We start from the raw sequence: 27,110 nt of genomic DNA, 5'->3' as shown, positions 1-27,110 counted from the left end.
TCTGAGGGGGGCACACGACTTTATTCAGCGCAGGAAGCGGGACAAGTCCTCCGTGATCTCGGCCTCGTCCCACGGCCCGTGGATGTTGTCCTTGTGCAGCTGCAGGCAGATGAGGAGGTACGGGCAGAGCAGGGAGATGCAGAGGAGCAGCAGTGCCAGGAGCACGCCGCCCACCACCGTGACACTGAGTGCCGCCGCCACACTGGCCACCGACACCAGCAGCGACACGGCCACATAGCCCTGGGGGACGTGCGACTTGAGGCGGCGCAGCAGCAGGGGCCATAGGGCGAACACCTCGATGGCACAGGTCACCGTGGCAAAGGCGTGCAAAGAGCCGGGCAGCCGGGATGCCAGGCACACCGAGGCGAAGATGGCCACACTGAGGGACAGGCTGCTGGACGCCACGGCCATGTGAGTGCTGTACTCGAAGAAGACCAGATGGGCCAGCAGCATGAGGAAGGACATGGCGTAGATGGTGTCCGTGCTGATGGACTCGGTCAGCGTCTTGAGCAGCGGAGAGAAGCCGTACGTGAAGAGAACAAAGACGATGGCGCTCTTCAGGTCCGCCCAGCGGGTGCGACCACTCTGATGCCTGCCCAGCCCACCGTCGACCAGCTCGTAGGCCACGTAGCCGACGGTGGACAACAGCAGCCCCGTCCCAAAGAGCCAGTGGGGTGTGAGCAGCCCCCGGTCCATGTACCACCAGAGCACCACGAAGACCGAGACGCAAGCCAGCTGCTGTGCCACCAGGCCGGACTCGAAGACCACCGACCAGTAGCGGTAGCGCCGCACGTAGATGTTCTTGCGCAGCTCCTCCAGGAAGCGCTCGTCCACGTAATTGTCCGGGAAAGGCTGCGGTTCGTACAGGACCTTCCTCCAGCGAACACCGGGCTGCTCCATGTAGCGCCTGTCAGGGAAGCAGAGACGCGCATCAGTGGGACCCGGGGACAGAGGGGACGCCGTCACCACCCGGCTTTCATCGGCACGTACCTGAAGAGAGCCGCGCAACAGCGGAGCGACCACCCGGGGAGCCCGAGGAGCAAAAGAGCAGCGCGAAGAAACCGCCAACGAAACGGCGCGTCAATGACGTCCAAGACGCCCGGCGTCCCTCCGTGCGTCCGCGCACAGGAAGCAGGGGCGCACGCTCCCGAGGTGACGCCTGCGCACTGGTCCCTTCGCCGCCGCGTGCTGATTGGCTGGAGCGAAGCGGGGGGATGGATTGAAGTCTGGCGGTTAGAGCAAACGCTGAGCGCTGGGGGTCTGCGATGTCCGCGCATTTCTAGTTTTCAAGACTGAGAACGGAAGGCCATTCGTGCCCGTGGCGCCATTCACTGGCATTAAAAAAATAACTTTTCGTTTTTGTTGTGTTTACACGTAAGAAATAATCGATTAGAAAAGAAACCTGCGGCAGCGCGCACACGGCACACGGCTCAAGTGCTGAAAGTGATAGGCGTGCTGAGCTGCAGACCACTTAGCGTGGGGGGGAGTGGGGCTCCGGCGGCACTTTGTGGAGGTCGGACCAGACCGAAGCTGGAGATGAGTTGGGGTTGTGGGTTACGGGGGGTTTCCTTGCACTACGGAGCACGAACTGCAGGGGGCGCCATAAGCCCGGCTGGGTCTGTGTCGCGCTCAAAGTTGACCAAATTCCACGGACGGATTGATGTCACCGCGTTTAGGCTGAAATGTGGCGGCCGAACGCGAGAAGAGAACGAGTGACGAGCTGCTCGGCTTTAGACCCGAGGAATCCGCGGCGGAGCGTTTTAATGGATCCTGGTCATTCCAACGGCCTTTATTTACGGGAATATTCCAGGCCAGCAGTCGAGTTCAGCCGTGCGTCTTCCACCCCTCTGGTTCTCACTTAATGGCCATAAAAGACCTCGACTAATGACCAGTAATAGTTTTAGATTGAAATTAAACTTCTCAAGTAAGTAACACAACATGTGGACGCATTACCCGTTTAGTTTTCGGTGGCACAAAGTGGGCACAACGGTAGCAATGAGGCCTTGCAATGAGCAGAGGAGGGTTCGAGTCCCAGTGTGGAGTTTGCGTGTTCTCCCCGTGCCTCTCACAGTCCAGGTGAGGTGGGTTAGTCCTGTTATGTTGGCACTACCATGAGCGGGTGTGCCATCCTCCCCTTGTGCCCCCTGACTGCTGGCTTAGGCTGCAGCTGCCTCTCGATGAGCTGCTCAGGAATTTGAATATTTGCTTTGAAAGTCGCAGCCTGCATTTTGCCTTTTTCTAAAAGCTTCCATTTCTCTTTGGTTTCCCGTTCAGCGTCAGCTCTTTCTCGCCAAGTTCTGCCATCTTCCTTTCAAAATGAGCCTGCTGGCTGTGCCCCCTTACCGGAGGGGGCCCCTGTGGCTGCTGAGGACCTCCTAGAATGTGGCTTCACCTACCAGATGTAACTCGTTGTGTCTCAGACGCTGCGAGTTGTCAGCTAAGTAAGCAAATGTAAGAAAACGTTCAATTGCATTGCCAATGGGTGCTGCGGTGTGCCATCAGTTCAGCTGCAGAGCACATGTGACATGGCGGGTTACCCAAAGTACCCCCAGATGTGATAGAAGACCCTAAACACGCACACTGTTCACTTTCCTTAGGTTCTCCCCCACTTCATGCCCTGTGCCATCTTATCAATGAAGGCTGACGTCACCTCGTTATTAATGAGCTGCCCGGGTGTCAGTTGTCTAGTTTTACTTGAGCGTCACTCTCGTCCTCCATACACTCGATATGTCACATCGATGTCACACGTCTCACAGGTGACAGACTCCTCACTTCAGTAGCTCTTCTCGACAGCCAATTGGATTGCAGATTTGTGTCACTTGGTTTACTCCTCCCCCAACCCTAATGATAACCCCAGTGCAGCCAGATGTCATCGCTGACGTGTGACATAAAGTGACATCCTCCTCACTGGAGTGGCGCTCTGCAGCTACTGGCAGTGCCGTGATGCATTTGTCACTTTACATTACGGAGCTCTCGCTCTGTGCCCTCCATGTGCCCATTTCCTTGGGATGGCACGTGTTGTGCTTTGTCTGCTGGTGCCAGGAGTCCTGCCCACCAGTTATGGCCTTTGCTCTCCTGAACTCAACACTTGGGCACTTTTTCTGTTGGAGCCTGCCTGCCATTTCATTGACAGTGCCATCATTTGTAAAAGCGGACTGGGCGCCCTTACGACATCAGTCTACGTCACAATTAAGGGGCACTGGTGTCAAACCAGCAACAGGACACGTGACACCACACCCTCCAGTGAACAGCACTGGGACTGAGCCTTTGTGGTGGAGGACCCGCTCAGGTGCCCCATGGGCCCGAGTCAGCCATAGGACGTTAATGTATGGGCACAGAGCTGGCCTACGTGGTCCAGTCACACAGGCTGCAGACGCTGACCCCCTGAAGCCCGGACCCCCACAGTGTGTGCCATCCAGGTTTGGCTCTGCCTCATGTGTGCACTTTGATCAACTCTGATCCTGCCATCTTATGAGCTCACTAAGTGACTGGTCCCTCAGAGTCGCCCTCTCTTCTGCTGAATGTGGGCATTGGGTGGCGAGGGTGGTCCGCAGCAATAAGAACTCTGTGAAAGGTGAGGGGCACAGGGTGACAGAACTCCTCCATTGTAGGCCCACTTAATCCATTACAGACTCCCAGAGTGGCAACCAGCCCTGGTTAGGCTGCCAGTCCACCATAGGCACAGTGCGCCATGCACCCACACCATGGGGGGTATTCAGTGAGACCCCCAACACACGGCTGGGCTCAAACTGGGGCTCTCAATGAGATCAGACACCGTCCTTATTTACTTATGGAGGACATGGGCACCTTGGGCACTCGCCCAACGGGCAGCAGTGACAGTGAGCTGGAAAGATCGGCCAACTGGGCACATTTGTGTTCTTTACCCACAATCCTGCCTAAAAAGAGGCGGTGCTCTACGCTAATGAGGCATGGTTTATGCAAATGAGCTCAGGCCGGTGGAGAGCAAATGGACTTTATGTTGGCAAAAACCTGTCACGTATGTGCAGCTACCCCATAGGAAAACGCGCCAGTCAGTCAATGGCATCTAGCAGAGCGGGTATGATGGAGTGAAGGCTGGCCAAGACATTCCTGACCGCTCAGCCCGGTGTGTGCCAAGTGACAACAGGTAGCCAATATAAACTGACAAACATGTAGCAATGGAAACGAACCCAGAGCCCAAGTCGTCTAAAACTCAGTGCCAGCGGTTTGTTTGGGCACAAGTCTGGTTTGTGGAGGAGATGGCAGTCGATCTGCTCTCACCTTCATATCTTTAATTTGTAACATTGGCGATGTCCACTTCCTCTGCCTCTGGGCAGGACCTGCTGGTATTTGGACACCAGGAATGAGACTGGAGCCCCTGGCCTCTGCTTCTATGTCATACCTACAAAGAGACCCAGATGGCATTCCTAAGAAAAGGAGACCTATGCCCAATCCTGATGAGACGTTGAAAGACAAAAGCAGCAGGATGTGCTGCCCCCTGTAAGCACTGGTGATGGCTGTTACAAAATGAAAACGGGCAGCCGTGCCACGCTGAAGACCCACTTTCACTGGAAGTGTTGGACACGGGGACTCACTTGGCATACATTTCTATAAAAGGCGCGATGAAGAAACGGCACAGACGTTACTCGAGGAGCAGCAATGGCTGGCAGAGGGCAGAAGCCGCACCATTGGCACTCAATGGTCCCCGCTGCTGTACTTCTGTCAACACTTTTATTACTCATAATGTGACCATCGGCCATCAGAAATTGTGCTGGGTCCGTGGAGAAGGTAAGCGGCGGCTGCCATGGGCCTCACAGTCAACTGGGCCGGCTGGCAAGACCACATCAAGAGTCCGGGCACTGCAGGCAGCGGGCGGGCGAGCGGTCACAAGTACTGATGGACCCCGGCCGGCTGCTATGTGCGCGTCTTCCTTCTGTCATCAAAGAGGCTGCGCAGCATGTAGACCTGCACGCTGGACACAAGCACCATGACCACCAGGTTGGTTGCTGACCACAGGTTCACCCGCTCATAGTTGCTCTCTTGCAGGTTTCGGTCCCGCGCCTCAAACGCTCGCAGGATTGTCTGGATTTGGACGCTTTTTCCCAGTCGAGCCTTCACACTGTTGATCGACTCCTGGAAGAGACGGAAAGAAAATCACGAGAAAGGGACACAAACGTCAAAGTGTAGCGGGGGCCGACGGCTCAGTTGGAGAACCCTGCATCCCCTCACTTCATAACACGTGGCCAGTTTGGTCATGCAGTAGGCGCTCTGCTCTGGGGGACTTTAATTATCCAAATATTAACTGGGATAACCTTGGAGATGGAGGAGCACAAGAGCAGGAGTTTTTAGAAGTAATCGGCAACTGTTTTTAACACAGCATGTTAAAGCAGCCAACACGGGGTGAAGCCTGTCTGGATTTAGTATTCTGTAATAATCAGGATAGAATTGAGGGTGTAGAGGTGATTGAACCACTAGGGTCAAGTGACCATAATGTAATACAATTCTCAGTATTTTGTAAGAGTACAGATGCAAAGACTAAAATTGTTAAGTTGAACTTTAGTAGGGCTAATTTTGAGCAGATGCGACAAAGTCTAAGTAGGATAGACTGGGATAAGCTTTTAAATGTGGAGACAGTCGAGGAGCAGTGGAACAGGTTTAAAAATATAATGCAGGACAGATACAGACCGAAATTTGGAAGTAATAGGAAACTAAAAAAATCTCCACGATGGATTAATAAAGATTTAAAAAGAAGTTGCAAAGAAAAAAACTGCTGTATAAGGCATATAAGACTAATGACTGCAAAGAGAATTGTAGAGCGTATGAGAACATGAGGGCAACCATTAAGAAGGATATCAGAGAGGCTAAAAGACAGTTGGAGAGGAATATAGCAGATAAGGCAAAAGAAGACCCCAAGAGATTCTTTCAGTATTTTAGTAGTAAAAGAACAGTTAAGGAGGAGGTCAAGTTCATCAGGAATAGTAAAGGGAATTAAAAGATACAGACAATGAAATAGCAGATGCCCTAAACTTACATTTTTCTGAGGTGTTTACAAGTGAGCAAGTGGATAACCTCAGAGGTAACAACTACTAAGGAGGTACTGAGGGATTTGGAAATTGTAGAGGAGAAGTGCTGCTCAGATTAAATAAGATGAAATCAAACAAATCACCAGGCCCAGATAATATTTATCCTCGTGTTCTTAAGGAGGCTAGTGAGTACATATATAAACCCTTGACACATTTTTAGGAAGTCACTGTGCACTGGAGAGATTCCAAAGGACTGGAAAATGGCAAATATCATCCCATTATATAAAAAGGGTGACAGGGCAGATCCAAGCAACTATAGGCCAGTAAGCTTAACAAGCATCACAGGAAAATTAATGGAAGGAATTATTAAGGATAAGATTGAGCAACACATGACAAGGACAGGAGTTATTCTGAACAGTCAGCATGGGTTCAGAAGAGGGAGGTCGTGTTTTACTAACATGTTGGAATTCTATGAGGAGGCAACAAAAGGATACGATCAAAGTGGAGCTTATGATATTATTTATCTGGACTTTCAGAAAGCATTTGATAAGGTGCCACATGAGAGGTTGGGCATCAAGTTAAAAGAAGTGGGAATTCAGGGTGATGTTTTTAGATGGGTGCAGAATTGGCTCAGACACAGGAAGCAGAGGGTGATGGTGCGAGGAACCTCATCAGAACTGGCCGATGTTAAGAGTGGTGTTCCACAGGGGTCAGTGCTAGGGCGCTGCTATTTTTAATATATATAAATGATTTAGATAGGAATATAAGTAACAAGCTGGTTAAGTTTGCAGATGATACCAAGATAGGTGGATTAGCAGATAATTTGGAATCCGTTATATCATTACAGAAGGACTTGGATAGCATACAGGCTTGGGCAGATTTGTGGCAGATGAAATTTAATGTCAGTAAATGTAAAGTATTACACATAGGAAGTAAAAATATTAGGTTTGAATACACAATGGGCGGTCGAAAAATCGAGAGTACACCTTATGAGAAGGATTTAGGAGTCATAGTGGACTCCAAGCTATCAACTTCCAAACAGTGTTCAGAAGCCATTAAGAAGGCTAACAGAATGTTAGGTTATATAGCACGATCTGTGGAGTACAAGTCCAAGGAGGTTATGCTCAACCTTTATAATGCACTGGTGAGGCCTCATCTTGAGTACTGTGTGCAGTTTTGGTCTCCAGGCTACAAAAAGGACATAGCAGCACTAGAAAAGGTCCAGAGAAGAGCGACTAGGCTGATTCCAGGTCTACAGGGGTTGAATTATGAGGAAAGATTAAAAGAGCTGAGCCTTTACAGTTTAAGCAAAAGAAGATTAAGAGGTGACATGATTGAAGTGTTTAAAATTATGAAGGGAATTAGTACAGTGGATCGAGACTTGTATTTTAAAATGAGCTCATCAAGAACACGGGGACACAGTTGGAAACTTGTTAAGGGTAAATTTCGCACAAACATTAGGAAGTTTTTCTTTACACAAAGAACGATAGACACTTGGAATAAGTTACCAAGTAGTGTGGTAGACAGTAAGACGTTAGGGACTTTCAAAACTCGACTTGATGTTTTCTTGGAGGAAGCAAGTGAATAGGACTGGCGAGCTTTGTTGGGCTGAATGGCCTGTTCTCGTCTAGATTGTTCTAATTGTTCTAATTGCTCTCCAGTGGTCTCGCTTAATGGAGCCGCTCCCCCCCCAGTACACTTAGTGACCCCCGCACCCCTCAATCAGGACAAACTGGACAGAGCGCCTTTCTGGGGAGGGGGGTCCTCAGTCAGACTTTATAGCTCCTCCTGTACTGCCCTTACCAAGATGTCCTCCAGCTTCATATCCAGGAGGTCGGTGCCCTGGACATACTCGCGCCAGTCCTCTGGGTCGCCCTCCATGCCATCTTCCATATTGTCCAGGATGAGCTCAAAAAAGATGATCTTCTCAGAGACGGAGCTGAAGGAGTTGTCAAAGCAGAACATGTAGTCGCCATCCTGGGTCTCCACCCTGCAAGACAGACTCGGTGGTATGAGGAGGCATACGACGGAAGACAAGCAGTCAAGCAAGAGGGTCTCTTACGTGTGGATGCCGTCCGACTTCCTGTGGTCTGTAGCCAGAATATCTCCAGAGGGAGAAAACAGGACAAAGTCCACATCTAGGCCAGCCCCGTCCAGCACCTGAAAGAGAACGCAGGAGAGCGGCGGTCAAATCATGGCGGGCTGTCTGTCCAGACTTGTAAAGGGGATCCAAACGTCACAGGAGGAAAAGCGGGGGAAAGTAAGGAAAGAGGAAAGGCCAGGATGGCAAGAACTGACTGGGCAGGCCAACCCCGGTGCTCGAGTCGCTACCCAGGCTGCCAGTTAACATTTACAGCTGATGATCATACGACAAATCATCATCATCTTCATCATCAACTCACTAACACATCACGTCTCAAGGCTCATTCACGATGCTCTGCTCTAACGGACACCCTGCTTTGGCTGTTTGTACTGACCGGTGTCCCCCACAGACTGACTGACAAACCAGTGGCCCCCACAGACTGACCGCTCATCAGCCACTCTGCTCAAAACACAAGGCCGACGGGTGGGAGACCTTCAGCACCACAATGACGCCACACCAAGTTATCAAGAGTTTTGCCTTTTTATATTAGTTGTTATTTCTAGATTTTTTCTGGCCTTACTTGGAAATTCACTTTAGTTTTAGTTTTCCTTCATTGTGTATTTTTAGTTTTAATTTCACAAAGACATTTCTATATCTATTAGTTTTAGTTTTATGGCCCGGAGCTCCTACTGAGTTTAGTTTTGTGTCACAATCAGACAGGACTGTACACGTGACGAGTCTGGATAGAATACGACGAGTTGGATGTTACTGGACGCTCACAACATTCCATCGTTTACTATCTGGTTTTGGTTTTGTCTGATAAAACGAGCAGAAACTCAATATGAACAATTGTATCTTTTTTAAAATATTTTCTGTCATTTGTGATGAACAAATGTGTGGTGACTGTTGGCACTTTGTCTCTTTTCCCATAATGGGACAATTAGTAATAAACTGTTATCACCGATTAGGAATCTGCTGCTCCAGTTGGTCCCCAGGAGCGAGTTTGGGAGACACTGATCTACAGCACACATCATCATCTCCTACTCCAAGACAATGTGCATATGATGAATGCCTTCAATACTGCATTCAAAAATCTCCCACACTGGGCTTTGTTATTTTCTACCTGCCATATTGATCTCCGATTCCACCTCAGTTCAATTTGTAGACGGATTGTTTCCACCAGCAGGCCTGAAAAAATATCAAAAAAATCAGAAAACAGGTGTGAGCATGAAAATCACAGGGGTCTTAGGTGGGGTCTGCACACTCATTCAAGCCTAACTGTGTATTGAGGGAAACAAAGAAAACAAGCATGTAGTGTAAAGGTGAGGGGCAACGAGACTTGAATAGCCCACCATAAGAGGAGTAAACCCTTAATGAGTAGGCAGTGGGTGTCTAGACGGGCACAAAACCACAGAGACAGCATCTGAGGTTATTAACAATATCTGCTAGATCTGCACCGGTTCGTCCAGAGCACGTGGAGCCGACTGCAGCAGGCTTGGATTCAAGGCAGGAGAAATCCCTGGTATGCAATATGAATGACAAGAGAGAGAGAAAAACACTGAAAAAAGGGGGACAGATATTTTAAAACACAATTCTGCTACTGGATTATTATTTTCCTAATATCAGGTATTTTGAGCTGTGAACTAAAAAAAAAAGATCAAATAATAAACAACAATAAATACAAAACCACAGCAGTATGTTTAGCTCTTCACCAGTCGGCCGACTCTCTTTGCCGGTCTGCCTACCTGCAGTTCAGTGGAGACGTCGCCAGTTGAGGAATTTTACAAGGTTTGGATCACTTTATTGTTTTTAAAGCAAAAGTGATTGGTCAGCAACAACGTGCTGGTCTCGTATGCTGACCGCCAGTCTGTCCATCAGTGGCGTTTTATTGTCAAAAAGGATTTCTCCTGTGCAAAGTGGCCGGTGAGTTACGGTCAGCAAAACGGACACCTGAGAAATAAACTGAAGCGCAACTCACTCGGGATCTTCCTGTCCGTACGGTGAAGGTTTTGTTGAGCAGCACATCTCGATTTCAGGAGTCTGAATGACATCTCGACGTACAACAAGCGCAAAGGAAGGCGGCCCAGTAAAACTCTCTGTCTCTCTTTCTATCTGACACGCTTTCCGCACCTCAAATGCTGTGTGAACACAAACCCTCCTTCACCAGCCGCTGTCCACTGGAGGACTTTCACTTTTAGAGTTAAAGGTTACAAGAGTATATTCAATATTCATTCAAAAACAAAAACTACAATTTTAGTAAATTCTTCTTCTTTTATTTCCCTTCGTCTTTCCAGCTACTTTAATAGTTTAGTTTGAGTTTCATTCATTTTTTATTTCAGTTTATGCAAATGTTTTTTAACAATAGCTTCAGTTTTATTGTACAGTAGTTTTCGTTTTGCACCAGACCACCGGAAGTCGAGCTCGAGGGCAGCAATGCGGTGTGCGACGCCTGGCAGGGCACTCGGTCGGTCAGCGCACTCCAAGTCTCCTCATTCTGCCACACACACACACACAAGAGTTTCGTTTCCTCTCCAGCTGCTCTTCCGCGGTGTTGCCACACATTCCGTGACATTCACTTACCAGACGGAGGTTTGCTTGATTGATCTTCTCAGAACGCAGCAGAAGGGCCTGAAGGCTCCTCTCCTCACTTCTGCTTTTTCACTCCTTTTGGTTACCATTTTAGATTTGCAAGTCTAAGTATCTTGAGGCCGTTCTCAACGAGATTCTTAGGGTAGTTCATCAAATCTTAACGGGATGCCCAATACAAGTGACCAGGGCAGTGCGTCGTTTATAAATTCCAAAAGCACAACCGAGCACATGAAGGCAGATTGTGGTCACTGCCGACACGCGTAACCAGCGGCCCCTGTGCCCTTCGGTCCCTCCTGTTCTGGGGACTGTGCATCAAAACGTGCTAAAATGAGAACGACAATGCAAGTTACGTGCAGTTGTTTTATTAACCGTGGTGATCTATCGGCAGCGGCGCCCTGCGATCTCTCAGTATTCACGTCGGTACGCAAGGCGCCATGAAGCTGCAGACCATGCAGCAGACAAGCGGAGGGAGCAGAGCGACTTCACTCACCCCTCAGTGACAAGCGCCCCTCCGAATCCTGCTGATCACGTGTGCTTCTCTCCAGAGACCTCACGATTTGTAAAACAGGCACCAAGGGAAGGGCACAAATCAGAAGACATCAAAACCAAGACATGAGACAAATTCACGGCCTGGGGACGGAGGGGATTACAGCCAAAGGGGTCTTCACCGACCAGGTAGCTCCTTCCCCAACCACTCAAACCACAATTGGTTTCTTTTTTTTTTTAAAAATCTTCAGTCCAACACACCATATAAGTGTGGAAAATGTCATGTGACCTGCAAAGGGGCGTGGCGACCACAAACAATATGGTGGACACCATCACACAGACAAAAACAAACCAGAACACAAAAACAGCACCACCACAGAATGAACAAGAAGAAAACGCAACACAAACACAAGTAGAACAATGGCCAGAATGACACAGCGAGGTTCCAGGGAAGCCCCCATTTCAATTCATGACACTTACAGCACAGAGACTTTTAGATCCAATCAATGTGTCCGTGTATTCGGCTTTCTTAACAGATGATGTGCAGTGCTGCCAACTCAAACCCAGAACAAGACAGGTCTACCAGCGGGCACCAGGTGTTGAACCTTCCTCAATCCCAGCAGGCCTGCGCTGCCTTTCTGTGAAATTGCTGGCATTTCCAGGCTGAACGCAGGAGCAGGGCCATCAGTCTTGGTGTCAGAGGTGGGATGACCTTTAGCAGAGCAATACAGTTGTTGTGCTATCGGTAGACAATGAGCAAAAAAAAACCAGTTGTAACCAGGGGCCTCGGGTATAAACAATACGATACAATTTCTTACCGTGTAGCCCAAAAATCACACGACGAGTGCCACAGTCGGCCTCTTGACAGCCCCCCAGCCTGGACTCTCTAAGAAGAGGGAAAAATGGAAGAAACCTCTGGAAAGGCAGTTCAAGGAGAGACCCCCCCCCTTCCAGGTAGGTTGGGCGTGCAGTGGGTGTCAACACCACAATAGACAGAAGGGAACACATACGGCGAGAGTCGGCAGGAAACAGACGCATAAAAACGGAACCGGCCATAACCCACAGACATGCCCATGGCAGCCTCACGCTTGGTAGAAACTGGCATCATAGCAGTGCTACGGTTTCTGTGCCGGTACCCTTTCCTTTTCAGGTTTGCATCCATGACACGGGCTTTATCAAATACCCCAAAATTAATTGTGTATCATTTACAAATTGAATTCACTTGATTGGAATCATTCTGTGACAATACATTGGGGCACAGAATGGCCATTTAGTGTTGTTAGAAGACATCAGAAGAGAGCGCCTCGTGTTTAGAGAGGATGATGATGATGATGATGATGACTGGCTTCCAAGTCGATTTCAGTCTCCCAGAGCTCTCCTCTTGCTGTTGGTTGTGTGCCGTTAGAATATTAGGATGAATACTTGATATCATTTTTATGGTGAATTACATTAAAGTGTACGTTACATTTTACAGATGAATTGTTGACTTCATTTAATAATTAAACAAGTGTTGGGGGGCATGTCCCGGGTGTCCCCTGCCTGGAATTTGTTTGTTTTCCTGGTGGGTTTCCTTCCAAAGGCATGCAGGTTAGGGGGTCTGGCGATGCTAAACAGACAATACGTGTGTGTGTGTGTGTGTGTGTGTGTGTGCTGCTCGTCTTCACCCTGCGATGAGCTGGCGCCCCATCCAGAGACTCTTCCTGCCTCACACTTGATGCTTACTTAGACTGGCACAGCCCTGGGTGAATGGAATAATTAAACATGCATAACAAAGACTTTTCAACGTTCCTTACAATCTGAACACTCAAAGTCCGACGTTTAGGACTAATTTTATTATCACAGTGTGTACAACTTTCCTTACACACAGTTCTATGCATCAGAATTTTTTTGTGTGTATGCACAGTTCTAGTTCTGTCCGTACGCCGTGTTTTAGTGTGAATTCTATGCAAGGCATTATATGTGAGGCCCGAGGAGAATCAGAACAAAACATGTGCCAAGAATCAAAGTTTAAAATTCAGAACCAAAAGATGATCAACCAGAAGAACCTTCAAAGAGAAAATCACTGACACAAAGTCCCATTTATCTGCAATCCCGGATGAGGGAGGGACATCAGCACGGATCTCTTAGCCTATCGCATCAATGATGGCAGATGCCATGACCTCAGAGACCACGCCCCTCAGCAACACAAATCACAAAATGATGGCACCCTTAAAAAACCAAACTGGCGCATTACTGTAACTCATCAAATTTGGATTCGAGTTGCCAGGACTGCTGGTTTCACACCCAGTTGGGCTATTAAAAAAAAAAAAAAAGGCTTGGGTGTGACTGTGCGACGGTCATCGGGTTTCCCAGAAGCGACCTCAAATATTTAACAGGTTTGGACTTCCCGGCCGTGTGTTTGTATATCGTTTGGATGATCTGCCACTAGTTTCAGCTCTCTGCGATTTACAGCTGGCGCCAGGCTAAGCGCGGTCACGGCTGTCTGGGACTCCAGAAGGACACTCGCTGTCACAGTGGAGTCCATTCTGTACACCCTGGCGTTGCTCGGTTTGTCTTAAACGTGGTAGAACGGTGTGTGGCGATGTTGGGTTGGGATTCATCCGCTTTATTTTCTTTGGAATTCCTCCTGCAGTCTCCCCGAGTGTATGCATGCTGTGCAGGAGAACTGAGCTGTGGCCACCAGAGCGGAGTTCTTACCCCCCAAGTCGATGGTGGAGACTTGCGAGACGGTCAGCGGGTTGCTGCCGAGGAGCAGCTTGAGGCTCCAATGACCCAGAAACAGCAACAGGGAGGTTTACATGGAGTATGGATTGGGCCGAAGCCGAGTCCAGCTTTTGTCGTTTTAAGGCTGCCAATTCCCTTTTTAAAGAACGGACTCCATGTCAGGGTTAGGACCTTGGCTGCGTTTCTTTCTTCTTTCTCACTATATGAACTCTGGCCTGCACTTTTATGTTGTGTTTCAGTGTCTCGCACACGTTTACCACTGCGATATTTGTAGGCTATTCTCGGATGGCAAGCGGCCTTTTCTTGTACATCTGCCTCAGTGCAGGCGGGTCCCAAAATCCCAGCAGGCGACAGACGCCTCCAAGAAATCCACAAACGGGCATCCAAAGGTGGAATGCCAATGTGTGCCACATACAGTACAGAAAGTCTTTTCACAATAACTCAACTACTTTGTCAAAATGTGAGAAAAAGAAATGCATTTTTAAAAATAGAAAACAAAAGTCTCAAAGAACAAAAGCAATGTATTGTTTTAAATCAGGAGTACATTTTCCAAAGCTCCAAGTACAATGTGTGAACAAAATACGTCAAGCTCACCCGGAGGTCTGCAGTTTCGCTGCCTGGCTTTAGCGTCATACGTTTCATCTCCACACCAAACTACCCATAAAGGGCGAGACACATCTGACGAAGGCTACACATCGGGTCTCCTTGCTTGTTCAGCACAGACATAACCTTTAAAAGTTTTTCGTTTGACCAGAAAAAGAATAAAAAGAAGCACAAGACTTGCCTGTGAGCCGCCCCTCGGACATTAGCAACTCGGACACAATACTCTCAAATTCAGATTGCAGCGCTCTGCCTGGCCCCGCCCACCTACACACACACACACACACAGGACTAACTGGCCAATCAGAGGAGTAGGAAGGTGCATTTGACGGGGATTTGCTTGAAATGTACAAATCAGTATCAGGCTGGAACTGGTAAGATTGGGGGGGATTGACTGAGTGGTCTGTAAAGTGTCTGCATGGAATCCCCCAAGAGGTACAAAAGGTCCTGACCACACCCTTGTAAACAAATAACAAAGCCACTTACTATTAGCACAGGAGGGGGGTCCACACTACGTGTCCATAGTAATCCCACGACCACGTGCTGAACACCAGTCAGTAATGGAGCAGGCACTTGTGTGGCCTGCTCAGTCGCGTCCACAGATCCCTCAGATTTGCTCCTCGCGGTCCCGTGCTTGTACTCACAACAACAAAAGTGTCACGGAAGCAGCAGTGACATCAACTGCAGGTAGGACATCGGAGTGACGGTCCCAACAAGCTGCAGTCATCATATGCCCTCCAGGAGCCCTCCAAGGCTAAAGAGGACAGTAAAGAAGTGCAGGTCGTCTGTCCCCAAGCATGGCTGCACTTGCAGTTCATGAGGCATTCAGCCGTGAAAGACGCTGGTTGATCGAGAGAGAATCCTAAAGGGCGTCACCAACAGACAGGAGTTTCTTCAACAAGTTTCATTCTGCTCTTCTCCACTTGATCTAAAATTCAGTCAAACTAGAGCTTGTCTCCTAATTTAACGTTTAGGGTTACACTTGGGCCGTGTGTGGCATGGTAGCCAAGGACAGGACTGTAAACCACCAGGACGGACGTCAATTCCAGCTTCTCTCCCACCGTGTGATGCCAAGCAAGCGAGTCCCTTAATCCGCCTGAGCGCCGACTGTAAACTTGAAATGTAAATGGCTGGCCTACCAGGCTGCTGGAGATCGAGTCACTTTAGAAAATGCCGTAACTGCTTAAAGGCCTGTAAATGACGAACATCTTGAAGAAGCGTCACGCAGATGTCAGTATTTCTTCTTCTTCTTCCTCCTGCAATTATAATTTAGCAGCCACTCTGCCAACACGCAGATTCTTCCTGCCAGGGTACAATTCAGATCTGCAGCCTACCTTGAAATGTTCAGACCGCCCAGAACACCAGCAGCCGTTCACCAAGTTCCTTCGACAGACCCAAGACAAGCAGTGGAGCGGGTGAATCATCACCAGAGCTGTCAGAGGACGACCGAGTGAAGACAATCCCTCCATCTTTCACACCAATAAGCCACCCTTTTTAAGAGATCTCTTTCTCACGTCAAGCGGACACCATCAACATATTGGAGCCGTCACCTTCAAAGCCCCCAGTTTAATGAAGTACTGATGTGGGGTCCGCCAGCCGTGCTGTGTCTTGAGCACTTGGAGTTCTCCTGTCCTCGGAGGACACACCTCAGCGTTTCCTAACACCATTTTTAATGCTGCTATTTGTTGGTCCGTGGTGTCGTCTTGGGCATTTCCTAGTGTGATGAACTGAGCCCGATTGATCTCAACTTCTCACCCTCCTAATATAAACAACGTCTCCAAATCCAGGAGATTATGGGACTCTGAAAGCAACGAGATTGACACCCCCCAACAGCCAAACCCCCCATGCTGTGAAGAATCACACGGACAGTCAATGCACGCAAACCTGACCCTCCCAAAGTTCACTCAGCACTCCTAATGCTCAACAAGATCCAAGATTTGGAGAACACGGCCAGTCAATGAATCAAAGTTTATAAAGTAAGACATTCCAACAGTCGGTGCTGCACCACAATAAGGAAATGTCCACCTGGGACCCCCGGATGAGCCCAGCGTGAAGCAGAAGAGAAGAGAACAAGGACTGCTGTCTAGACCAGGGGGTCCTGGAGGGCCGCAGGTGTTTGTTTTATCCAGATTTTCAGTTAGGACCCATTTATTTAGCACTACAGCAGAATGTATTTGGGCCTCGGGTTGTGATTCAGAGTCCTTACTCGACGATTTTAGTGGAGGGTTTACTGCCTGCCTGCCTGTCTGTTTTCATAACCAGCCATCAGCGATAAATGAGGTGGAAATGACAGGTGACATTTAAACCTGCGCACAAACATCAGAAGGGATTGGCGTCAAGATGAGGGTATGAAAAATGACAGAGGAGGACAAGACCAAGAAGTACAAAACATATTAGAATAATCTGGACGAGGGCAGGCCATTCAGCCCAACAACGCTCACCAGCCCTGTCCACTTCATTCTAAAAAAAAACCATCGAGTCGAGTTCTGAAAGTCCCTCAAGTCTTACAGTCTACCACACTACGTGGTCGCTTACTCCAAGTGTCTATCGGTCTGTGTGTGAAGAAAAATAACAGTCTCGACCCACTGGACTGACTCCTCTTCATCATTGTAAGCACTTCATTCAGGTCTCCTCTTCATCTTCTTAAACTCTAAAGGCTCAGCTCTTTTAATCTTCATCACTCATCCCCTGTAGCCCTGAATCAGCCTGGTCGCTCTTCTCTGGACCTTCTCTTGTGCTGCTGTGTCTTTACGGAGACCCCAACTGCCCCTCATACTCCAGATGTGGCCTCACCAGTGAGTTATAAAGCCTGAGCGTCACCTCCTGTGACTTGAACTCCACACGTCAAGGCGCTATATAACCTGACAGTCTGTTAATGGCTCCTGAACACTGTCTGCCAGTCAATATCTTAGAGTCCACTACGACTCCTAAATCCTCCTCATGAGCTGGACTCTCGATGTTCAGACCCCCATTGTGTAGTCAGACCTCACATTTCCACTTCCTATGTGTAATTCTTTACATTTCATCTCAAATCTGACCAAGTCTGTCTGCTCTCCAAGTCCTTCTCTGATGATATAACGGATTCCAGATTATCTGCTAATCCACCTATCTTGGTATCAACTGTGAACTTCACCCTGCACTGCCCCCTGCTGGTCACCACATAGAACTACTATCCTCCAAACATGACCAATCTAAAATGTGATAAAGATTTGTCTTGGAAGAATGAAAGCACCAATGCACCACTTCATTAAAGAACACGTTTCATTATCTGCTAGGCGTGCCTTCAAAACACAAAACGGATTGGAATGAAAACCTGCAGCCACTGCGGACCACCATGACTAGAGTTGAGTGTCCAGAGATAACCTCCTGGTTTCCTTACATGACCAAAACGGTTTCTGATCTCTGTAAGGATGAAGAGATTGTTGTCTTTGCCCCCTCTAACTGCCGTTTCTCTTCTTCATTTCAAAAATGGAGCGACTCGTGCAAACTACCAGACAGATCCCGGGGACCTTCAATGGCGCTGCTCTCAGTCACCAGCCTACTTCATTATTGAAAGGCCAGAGAGACAAAACAGCAAAGCGTAACCCTGACATGTGTTTGTGGCAGCGCTGCGCTGCTTGCTTATAGGAGTGACAGATAAATAAATAAATAGTAGAAATAAACAATTACTTAATCACATACACATTTTATATTGAATTACAGCAAACCAGAGGATGTGCTTTGATTTGGACTGTAAATTAACAACAGATGAGAAGCGCAGTCGTGCATTTGCTTTGGGGCAGGGGGTCATGTTATTGCCCAAAGGCAGCGTCACCTTTACACCTCGAAACAACTCCTAATTTGTGGTGGGGCACACTGAAGGACTCGAGTTGACCAACTCCTGCTACCTCTCATCCCCTGGTGGTGCTGTCCCCTCGATTACGAGGGTGTTTTTCCGAGTCACGTTTTACTAGTAGCACAAGGCGAGATTTAAGAGCGACGAGCACCAAACACCACAGACAAGCAAGCTGCAGTGTGCTGCTCCCTTAAAAAGTTCAGAGCAACTAAATACGTTCATTCTGTTCGAATCAAGACTTCATGCAGCCACTCCTGCACTCAACAGCGGGTACCTGTGGGTCACTGGGCAGCCTGCTCACGGGTAACGTGGGTACAACTGAATCATATCAAGAAAACGCGGCCCGCCCACTGATCTAAAAACTAGCCAAGGCAAATCTGGCACTTTCTTACTTGACTCAGTAGGTTTATAACAACAACATTTCTGTCTGTCACACATTTTCATAGGATGAAGAAAGAAAAAGTCAAAATATAAAACTAAAATTAGGGAATACTAATTAACATAGAATAAAGTAAGGTCCAATGGCTGGGAGGACCGAAAAATCAAAAAACCTGCAGGGGTCTGAGACCACCTGGCCAGCCACCTCTAGTCATTCGACCTCACATCAATGACCTCAATCAGTCCTCATAGTTTTCAGGCTTCACATGGAAGAACGTGATGATGATGATGGCCGTGGTCAAGTGGATCCATCAATGTACAGACAGCACGGTGTTGTATACTAAAAAGAAATTCATTAGATGAACACAAAGGTATTTTTATCCATACATCCATCATCCAACCCGCTATATCCCAACTACAGGGTCACGGGGGTCTGCTGGAGCCAATCCCAGGCACCACAGGGCACAAGGCAGGAACAAACCCCAGGCAGGGCGCCAGCCCACCACAGTAAAGTTATTTCTGCTTTTTATCCATTTACTTTTTCAGCAGACCCCTTCATGCAAGGCGACTTACAACATTTGAGATACAAATGGAGCTCGGCACATGAAATGCTTTCCTCATAGCCGCACGGTGCCAGCAGCAGGAACTGAACCCACAACCTCAGGGTTTGAAGCCCAAAGCCCTAACCACAAGGCCCATCCTTTTGTTTTTTTTTGCTTTTTGCAATACAACAATTCCTCCATTTCCTGACTTGCTGGAAGGAGCCCATCCAGGTAGAATTGGGCACAAGGCCCAGAACTAACCCAGGGCAGGACCCAATTGTGTGGTGGCACACATGGGCAAACACGACAACCCACAATCATGAAAGGATTTGAACCCTGCAGGTGTGAGGCAGCAGGACTAAGCACTGTGCCACCATGCCACCCAGTCTGAGATAGAGCTATGGTGTACCCCTTTGTAAGGATGTGCCGTATCCAGCATTGCCAAGTATGGCTGAACACACTTTTGTTGGTTCATCTTTCTAACGACAACAGGACAGAAGCAAATCCTACCACTGCATTCATTTGCAGAGACGCTGAACCAAAAGAGCTGCACAGACAGATTTTTAGGGCACCACTGTATTTGTGCCCAGATGGAAATAAAGAGTTTACAGAAGCGCAAACCAAATAGAACTACAAAAATAAAAACCTCTGTTTATTGGACCTATTAAAGTTCTGAAGAAAACTGAACCGGCCATTCTGGGATATTCCACCTCTGTGAGAGCGCCCGCCATGTTATAAGGTCTGTGCTGAATAATAAAGTGTCATTGTGGGCAAGACTGACTGGCACAGGTGGCTTCAGCTGCCAGGAGTAAACAGGGTCTGGGCTTTCTACAGGGCGTCAGATGAGGGGAGCAGAGAGGAGTACGAAGCCGAGCTCATTTGGGTTTTCCATCAAATGAAATTCTGCATTTTAATCCACTCCTGCTTATCACAGTGGTGGTGACTTGCATGTTGGCCGGATACACAAGAACACATCTGTAGATTTAAAACATAAAAGGTTTTTAGGTGAAGTATTCCTTTAGCTGTCATTTACCACATGCAGTTTATAGCGATGGCGGAGAAAAAAAATGTTAACGTCATATTTTCATGAGGAAATGGACATAGCAAAGTTTCTGATAAAATGGCACCCAGTGGTGACCAACACTTAACAGCAGCAGAAAATATCAAAAATAGGCCGCGAGAACAAAAAGAAATCTCAAAAGCCTGGCGCAGCCTAATCCACAAGTCACGTCACCCAGCAGTATGGTCACAATGGGCACAGTGCGTGCATTTCGTGGTAATAAATTGATAACTCAGCACCACCGCTTTTGAATTGAAGACCCACCTCTCCACTCACTCACTGGTCAAAGGTCCCGTCTTCAATTCAAAGGCACGACCTCGTGTCAGGGGACTTGCTGTGTGTGGCCTGCTTTTGTCTTCCTGAAGTATTGAATGAGATTTTAGTCAGAAATACAGGCGCTTGGCGTTGTGAGCCTACAGTTGGAGGACCGGACATGTGGATTATGAAACACGACTAACGTCAGATCTGTCTCATGGACGTTCCTCATATTATTTGCTGTCATTCAGCACTGGTTACCATCGTGTCCAGTCCTATGTCAAACTTGATGTCTGTTCTCCAAAAGAACGAGAGACTCCATTTTTTCGTCGCCAACACTACAAAGCACAGATTTTTGGATGAAGTATTCCTTTAATACAAGTCCTAGTAGGAACAGCGCATTATTACGGCAATTAGTAATAACGGCCAAGACGAGAACCACATTGACATCTGCAGAGTCAGGCTGACGTATGCAAGACCAGCGTATTACGCTTACAACTTTCTTCTGCTTCACAAACACTTGGCTTCCATTGCGAGGTGCCAGTTAGAGGAGCACAGAGGAGATGCGGCAAAGTAAAGGCATTCAGCTCAGTGCCCACAGATTATGCCAGCGGGCGACGACAAAAAAGGCAGCAGGGAACGCAGTCTTGAGTACAACCAGGAGGTGAGCGATGACGTCAGCAGTCATAGTGCCAGGCCTTCTAAAAGAACATCAAGTCAGGTCCGCCTGTCCACCACACTACTTGGTCGCTTAGTCCAGGTGTCTGTGGTGCTCCGTGTAAAGAAAATCTTCCTAATGTTTGTGTCAAACGTACCCTCAAGTCTCCAACTCTGGCCCATCTTCTTGTTGAACTCATTTTTAAAGTAACAGCGGAGATCCACTGGACTTTTAATTCTCTTCAGAAACATTTCTGTTGCGTCTTCTCTTAATCTTCGTTTTCTAAAACTGATTTAACTAACCGTCTGGAAGAACAGCCATACAGAAAATTAGAACATGGAATCGGGAGGTCCTGCCTTGCGCCCTGCGTTGGCTCCAGCGGACCCCTGTGATCCTGTAGTTAGGAAAATGGAGGCTAGCTACGGCAAGTCTCACCACTCAGTCTCATGTAAGGTTGTTCAAACGGCCTCCAACCTTTTGTGAGACCATAAAAGAAGCGCGTAATGCACGTTTGCTTCGAACCGGCGAGCAGTTAACTTTAAGATGGCATCTGAACCCTCAATGCCATTAACACGTGAAGACTGCCAAGTGTATGCCAGCTCTTAGTTACCAGACTAGGCTGACCCGCCTTTTAAGTTGGCCACTTCTTAAGGCAATTCAATATGCAGATCAATTTGATATTTTATACAAACTCATTTTTATTACTTTGATACTCGTAGTTTGTTGTTTTTGTGATGAAATTGAAACTTTTTTTCTATATGGCGGTCGCCCTTTTGAACCCCCTGATATTTACTACGCGGTGAGGCTCGTCTACTCCATCAACATTAATGATTTCCAGAGACATCATTTTGTCTATTTTTCCAGCACATCGCACACAAAAGCAAGGGAACGATGGGAGCACCAGAACTCTGCTGACATCGCGTCGCAAGCTGCAAGTAGGGAGTCTGTGATAAGTGGAACACCGCTACGCTTTGCACTCACGGGACAGAAGGACAATCCTGACCGCTTTTATGCAGGAAGAACGAAAGAAGAAGATATCGGAGTAGAAAATCATCTTTTACCTGGAAAAACAAAACTACAAATCCCATCATGCATTGCAAAATGGACGGGGCGAGTGTGACACTCCACGCCTGCGTAGCACTCACGGGACGGAAGGACAATCCCGACCGCTTTTAAACAGAAGGATACTTGTACGGTTTTTTTAAGGCGGCAGCTCGTTTTTACTTTTCCGACATATGTAATAAGAACCGGGCCAACGTTCTTAACTCTTGGGTTTTAAAACGTTTAAGAATTTAGCCTTCATTTTCCAGGTCACATTGAACTTGTGGCTCTCCCTGTAAGACACGGCTGTCGAACTCCAGTCCTGGGGGGCCACAGTGGCTGCAGGTTTTCATTCTACCCATCATCTTCGTTCGTTTTTGCTGCTAATTAACGTCACTCAGGCCCCTTACTTGTCTCTTTTTTCTTAATTAGCAGCCAAACAATAATGAGACACAAAACAAGTCGCCACACGACCAGCTCACCTGTGCCCGTCACACAATATCTGAAGATAAAGAAAGGTGATGGTCTCGGTAAGGCTGATCTCTCGGGTCACCAAAACATTTTCACAATGTTCTTACAAAAAAATCAGCTCTTTTGGAAATGTCTGCTGTGGCAGAATGAGAGCAGCAAGAAGCCATGGAATTAAAGAACGGCTTTAATTAACGGCAAGAAGCAGCTTCTCATTAAGAGACTGGTTGGAGTTTGAAATCCCAGTTTAGCTGCTCATCTCTTGCCTCGTTTCACATCTCATTTCTGTTTGGCTGTCACTTAATGAAGAAAGGAATACATTTAGAGGACCGAATCCTTAAAAACAGAGCTATTTAAATGAAGGGAAAAGAAGTTAATCAGCAATGGAAACTGGTCACAGATTAGGAAAAGGGGGAGAATGAAAACCTGAAGCCACTGCGGCCCTCCAGGCCTGGAGTTTGACTGCCCTGCTCTAAGAGGTGAACCAACGCTGGACATGGCGCCAGGCCGGGGCGACGTGCACAGCTAGTCTCCCTCACGTCAGGAGCGTTTAAGAGTCCCCGATAATCTAACTAGGGATCGATACTTCAAAACTCAAACTGCACTCCTTTGACATCGAGTACCGTTCACTACTTTTTTTCTGTAAGATACAGAAGCAGGGTTATGGCAGACGGCGTATTAAGACACTTTCTGAGCTCACGTACTGAACTGACGCAGCACAACCATAAAGCCAGGCCCCTCGCTCAAGCGCAGACAAACCGAGCAAACCGAGAGAGAGCTTAGCTGTATGCTGCTACTTTGTATGGATGGAAAAGAATTCAGCGGCCCGATGCAACATTTGAGAGGAGAACCAGCAGTCCAGTGGCAACAAGCAGCCCAGTTAAACACTTAAAACACACACAGGCACGCCGATCAACAGAGAGACGTTTGTAAAACATCAGAGCGATGGAAACCTGAAGGCTGCAGGAGAGTCTTTAAAGATGGACAAGACGCCATTCAGTAGGATTATGTAGAAGCGGGTTTACTGAACACTTTTTAGTTTATCCATCCATCAATTATCTACACCACTACATCCTAACTACAGGGTCACGGGGGTCTGCTGGAGCCAATCCCAGCCAACACGGGGCGCCAGGCAGGAATCAAACCCCAGGCAGGGCACGTTTTTAGTTTATCACCCCTTGATATTTATGAAATGTGAAGCCCGTTGTTAGCATAATGGAGGACACGTAATAGTGAAGCATCACTGTCACAGCATTTTGTCACGGGTTCGGTTGGTTTTGTTTCTCTGCCAATAAAAACAAGGGGTACAGAACAACAAATACACATAAATAAGAAGGTTAAATTGTCTTCACACCATCGAAAATACTTAATAGCTGTGCCTAATTTGATGATGAAAACTGAAAGTAGCTTCTCTTTCCAAAAAATAAGTGCCTGAGTAAATGTTAATAAAATATTCATTATTTTGCAAGTTTAGTGGATTTAAAAGTACTTTAATTACATTAGTAACAGCATCTAGTGTCATAAATATCATTGGAATTTTGCATTCCTAAAATTCTATTGAGCTCCAGTTTCCTCCCACAGGCCAAAGACACGCAGGTTGGGTGGACTGACACCGTTAAACTGGTGTGTGTGTGTGTGTGTGTGTGCGTGTGTGCTCGTTCAGCCTGTCCTGGGATTGTTCCTGCTTTGCACCCGCAGAGGCAACATAGGATTAAGCTTAAAATTTATCAACATTATTTTTCTAAATACAAATTTGAAACTTAACTAAATGGAAGTTAAGCTAATATGACAAACTCTTTCTCGATTAAACAGAATATAAGAGAAAATGCAAATGTGGGAATCTTATTTTGTAAATGTTAGCATTCTAAGAGGATCACAGTTTAAGTACGTTTGTGAGGCGATTGCCGGTTTTAAATGTATTAAACCAATAGGCAAATCTTTATGAAAACGTAAAAATTCCCATTATCTTTATTACATTTGTACGTTCATTCTTTGCTACCCAGATCCTTCACGCATGGAATTTGCGTGTTGTCCGTATGGCTGCATCAGTTTCCTCCCACAGTTCAAAGACATGCAGGTTAGGTGAACTGGCAAAGCTAACCCGGCCATAAGTGTGCGTTTGTCCTGGAATGGATGGGCGCCCTGTCCAGGGTTCACCCCTGCCTTGTACCCTATGGCAGCTGGGATAGGCTCCGGCAGCCTCCCATAGCCCTGGTCTGGAGTGAGCAGATTAGAAAATGACATGTTCATTCTATTAATATAGATTTTGTAATAAATTTGTTATGGTGACCTTTATACTGTGTTGTGATATTAGCTCATTTAAATACAGACTGGCCCATTAATATTTACCATTGTAAACACTATCATCATTTGAAAAGACATTTCTATGCTTTCTAAAAAATCCTCGGTATTGCAAACCTGACACATAAAATACTTGAATCGGTATCGATTTCAAACACAATGGTATCGCCCATCCCTAAATCGAACCCTTCACCTCTCTGTAATGGGAAAGCAGAAAGGCCAGGTTGCACGAGAGGCGGTGCCCGCCTAGGGGGGTTAAACCGGTTTCTTAATTCTTGTAGTTCCGTATGTGACACGTGTTTCACTGCGCCTTTAGTTCACGCTAAAACTTAACCCCAAAGTATGAAAATGCCCTCCGCTCCTTCCCACTCCACTGCCCTCCCAACAGACCGACCAAACGAGCGCGACTGCGGACGGCGCCTCCGGGGCGAACTCGCGAAAGCCAATGGACGGGGCGCCGTCGGTGATTGGCCAAAAGAGCGAATGGGCGGAGTAACACGTTCTGGCAGTGTCGCCCGCCCGCCTGCCTGCCCAGAGGAGACTAGAAGCTGATAGTCGGATTTCTAAGATTAATAAAAATCAGAAGCAGGACTTTCCGATATACAAGGAAACGCAAGAAAAACATGAAATGCGACACTCTGAATTAAACGTGGCACCACTGGACCTCTCTATCCTCAACAGGAGTTGTGAATTGGATAGCTAGCGGGCCCACGAAGCGGTCACATTTATTGCTTTTCGCACAAGTCAGCAGAGCAAAGCGCCAAAGCATTTGATCTGCGCGTGCGGAGCTGGGCTTTGGTCGGAGCTTCTGAAGACGCGGAGACGGAGCAGACCTCCCAGGCCTCAAGTAAACGCGCAATGCGGTTGCCCCCTACCTGGTACTCGATCTCCAGAGAGGCGTCCTTCTTCATAGTTTGGTAAAAGCACTCCTTCCGACCCGCCGGCAGCGTGAACGTGAAGTCGCTATCCAGCGCCTGCGAAAAGGCAGCCGAGGAAATGCTCCATTCGGCGAGGAACACAAAAGCGAACACCGACAGCGCTTGAGCGCCCATGTCGCTCGCCAGCCAGCCAGAGCAGGCGGGAGGAAGCGCGTGTGTCGGCTGCTGCAGAGCAACCAATAGGAAGGCAGGCGGGTCGCTCTGGAGTTACCCGCGCAGCTGTCTGTCCGCAAGTGCGAGGAGGAGGAGGCTCCGCTGGGCGTGTCACGTGGAGCGGGCGACGGCGCTCGTGGTCTCCAATCGTGAAAGCGTCAGGTCAGCTTTTAAAGGGACACGAACGGCAGACGTCTGTGTTCACGTTAGCGGACCTGCGCGATCTGCACCTCTGCGTTTTCCGTTTTCTAACGGGCTCGTTTGATCCCACATATGCCACCAGTCTCCGCGGCTCCGTTCTGATTTGACTCCTGGATTTCCGTTATAAGCGGCGGCGGCCAGGCCAGAAGTGGCCAGTTTGGGGCTTTGGGTAGCAACCAGGCTTACGAACAGAAATTCTGAAATCAGGAAAGTCAATCGCCCGTTTTAGGAGTTTCGTCAAAGTCTATGAATGAAATGCACCAAAAGTTGTCGTTTTAAAGAATAAAATCCAACTGCTGAGTGCAGCGTGAACCTAACCAAAGAAAACTGGATTGTCATGTCCTCAATGAACTGTGCGTGCACATGCGCTCTGGTAACCCGGTTTTTCACAGAAACACCCGTTTTTTGAAATGTCATGTAAACCTGCACACTGGTTAGAGTAGGTGGGTTAACAGAGGAAGATTTCTCCACAATTAACCCAATTATGTGGCCATGTAAACCCTTAACCAGGTTAAGGCCAAGGAGTTCGTGGTCAGCACATGTCCGTCACGCTCTGTTCACCTCCACGTGTGTTAACGTCACACAAGCTTCCAGTAGCAACAGTCAGAAAATAGTGGAGGCATCCACAAGGTACGTGTCATGAAGAAGATGCTGTGGGCATCTGACTCTTCACAGGCCTGCTGCCGGAACGAACAACAACGACCTTACCTCCTCCTCGTCACGCTCTGATAAAGAAGGTTATTATTTACAGCAGATTGGTGTCCCTGTGGCATGAGATGCTCAGTGCGTTGGCCAT

The 27,110-nt window shown here is 47.8% G+C and overlaps 2 protein-coding genes across 2 annotated transcripts; both read right to left on the bottom strand.

Moving 5' to 3' along the window:
- pigc (phosphatidylinositol glycan anchor biosynthesis, class C) lies at positions 1-1,442 on the bottom strand. Its single transcript, XM_039734722.1, has 2 exons — positions 991-1,442; positions 1-907 (listed from the first exon to the last, which is right to left on the bottom strand). The coding sequence occupies exons 1-2, from the start codon at positions 1,275-1,277 to the stop codon at positions 25-27; spliced, it is 1,170 nt and encodes a 389-aa protein (XP_039590656.1). The 5' UTR covers positions 1,278-1,442; the 3' UTR covers positions 1-24.
- Positions 1,443-4,625: 3,183 nt separating this feature from the next.
- On the bottom strand, positions 4,626-26,234 carry tmed5 (transmembrane p24 trafficking protein 5). Its single transcript, XM_039734723.1, has 4 exons — positions 25,898-26,234; positions 8,065-8,162; positions 7,806-7,992; positions 4,626-5,112 (listed from the first exon to the last, which is right to left on the bottom strand). The coding sequence occupies exons 1-4, from the start codon at positions 26,072-26,074 to the stop codon at positions 4,894-4,896; spliced, it is 681 nt and encodes a 226-aa protein (XP_039590657.1). The 5' UTR covers positions 26,075-26,234; the 3' UTR covers positions 4,626-4,893.
- Between the last annotated feature and the right edge of the window lie 876 nt (positions 26,235-27,110).

Source organism: Polypterus senegalus, chromosome 14 (assembly GCF_016835505.1).
Source record: "Polypterus senegalus isolate Bchr_013 chromosome 14, ASM1683550v1, whole genome shotgun sequence".
NCBI lineage: Eukaryota > Metazoa > Chordata > Cladistia > Polypteriformes > Polypteridae > Polypterus > Polypterus senegalus.
This window is presented reverse-complemented; position numbering and strand designations above follow the sequence as displayed.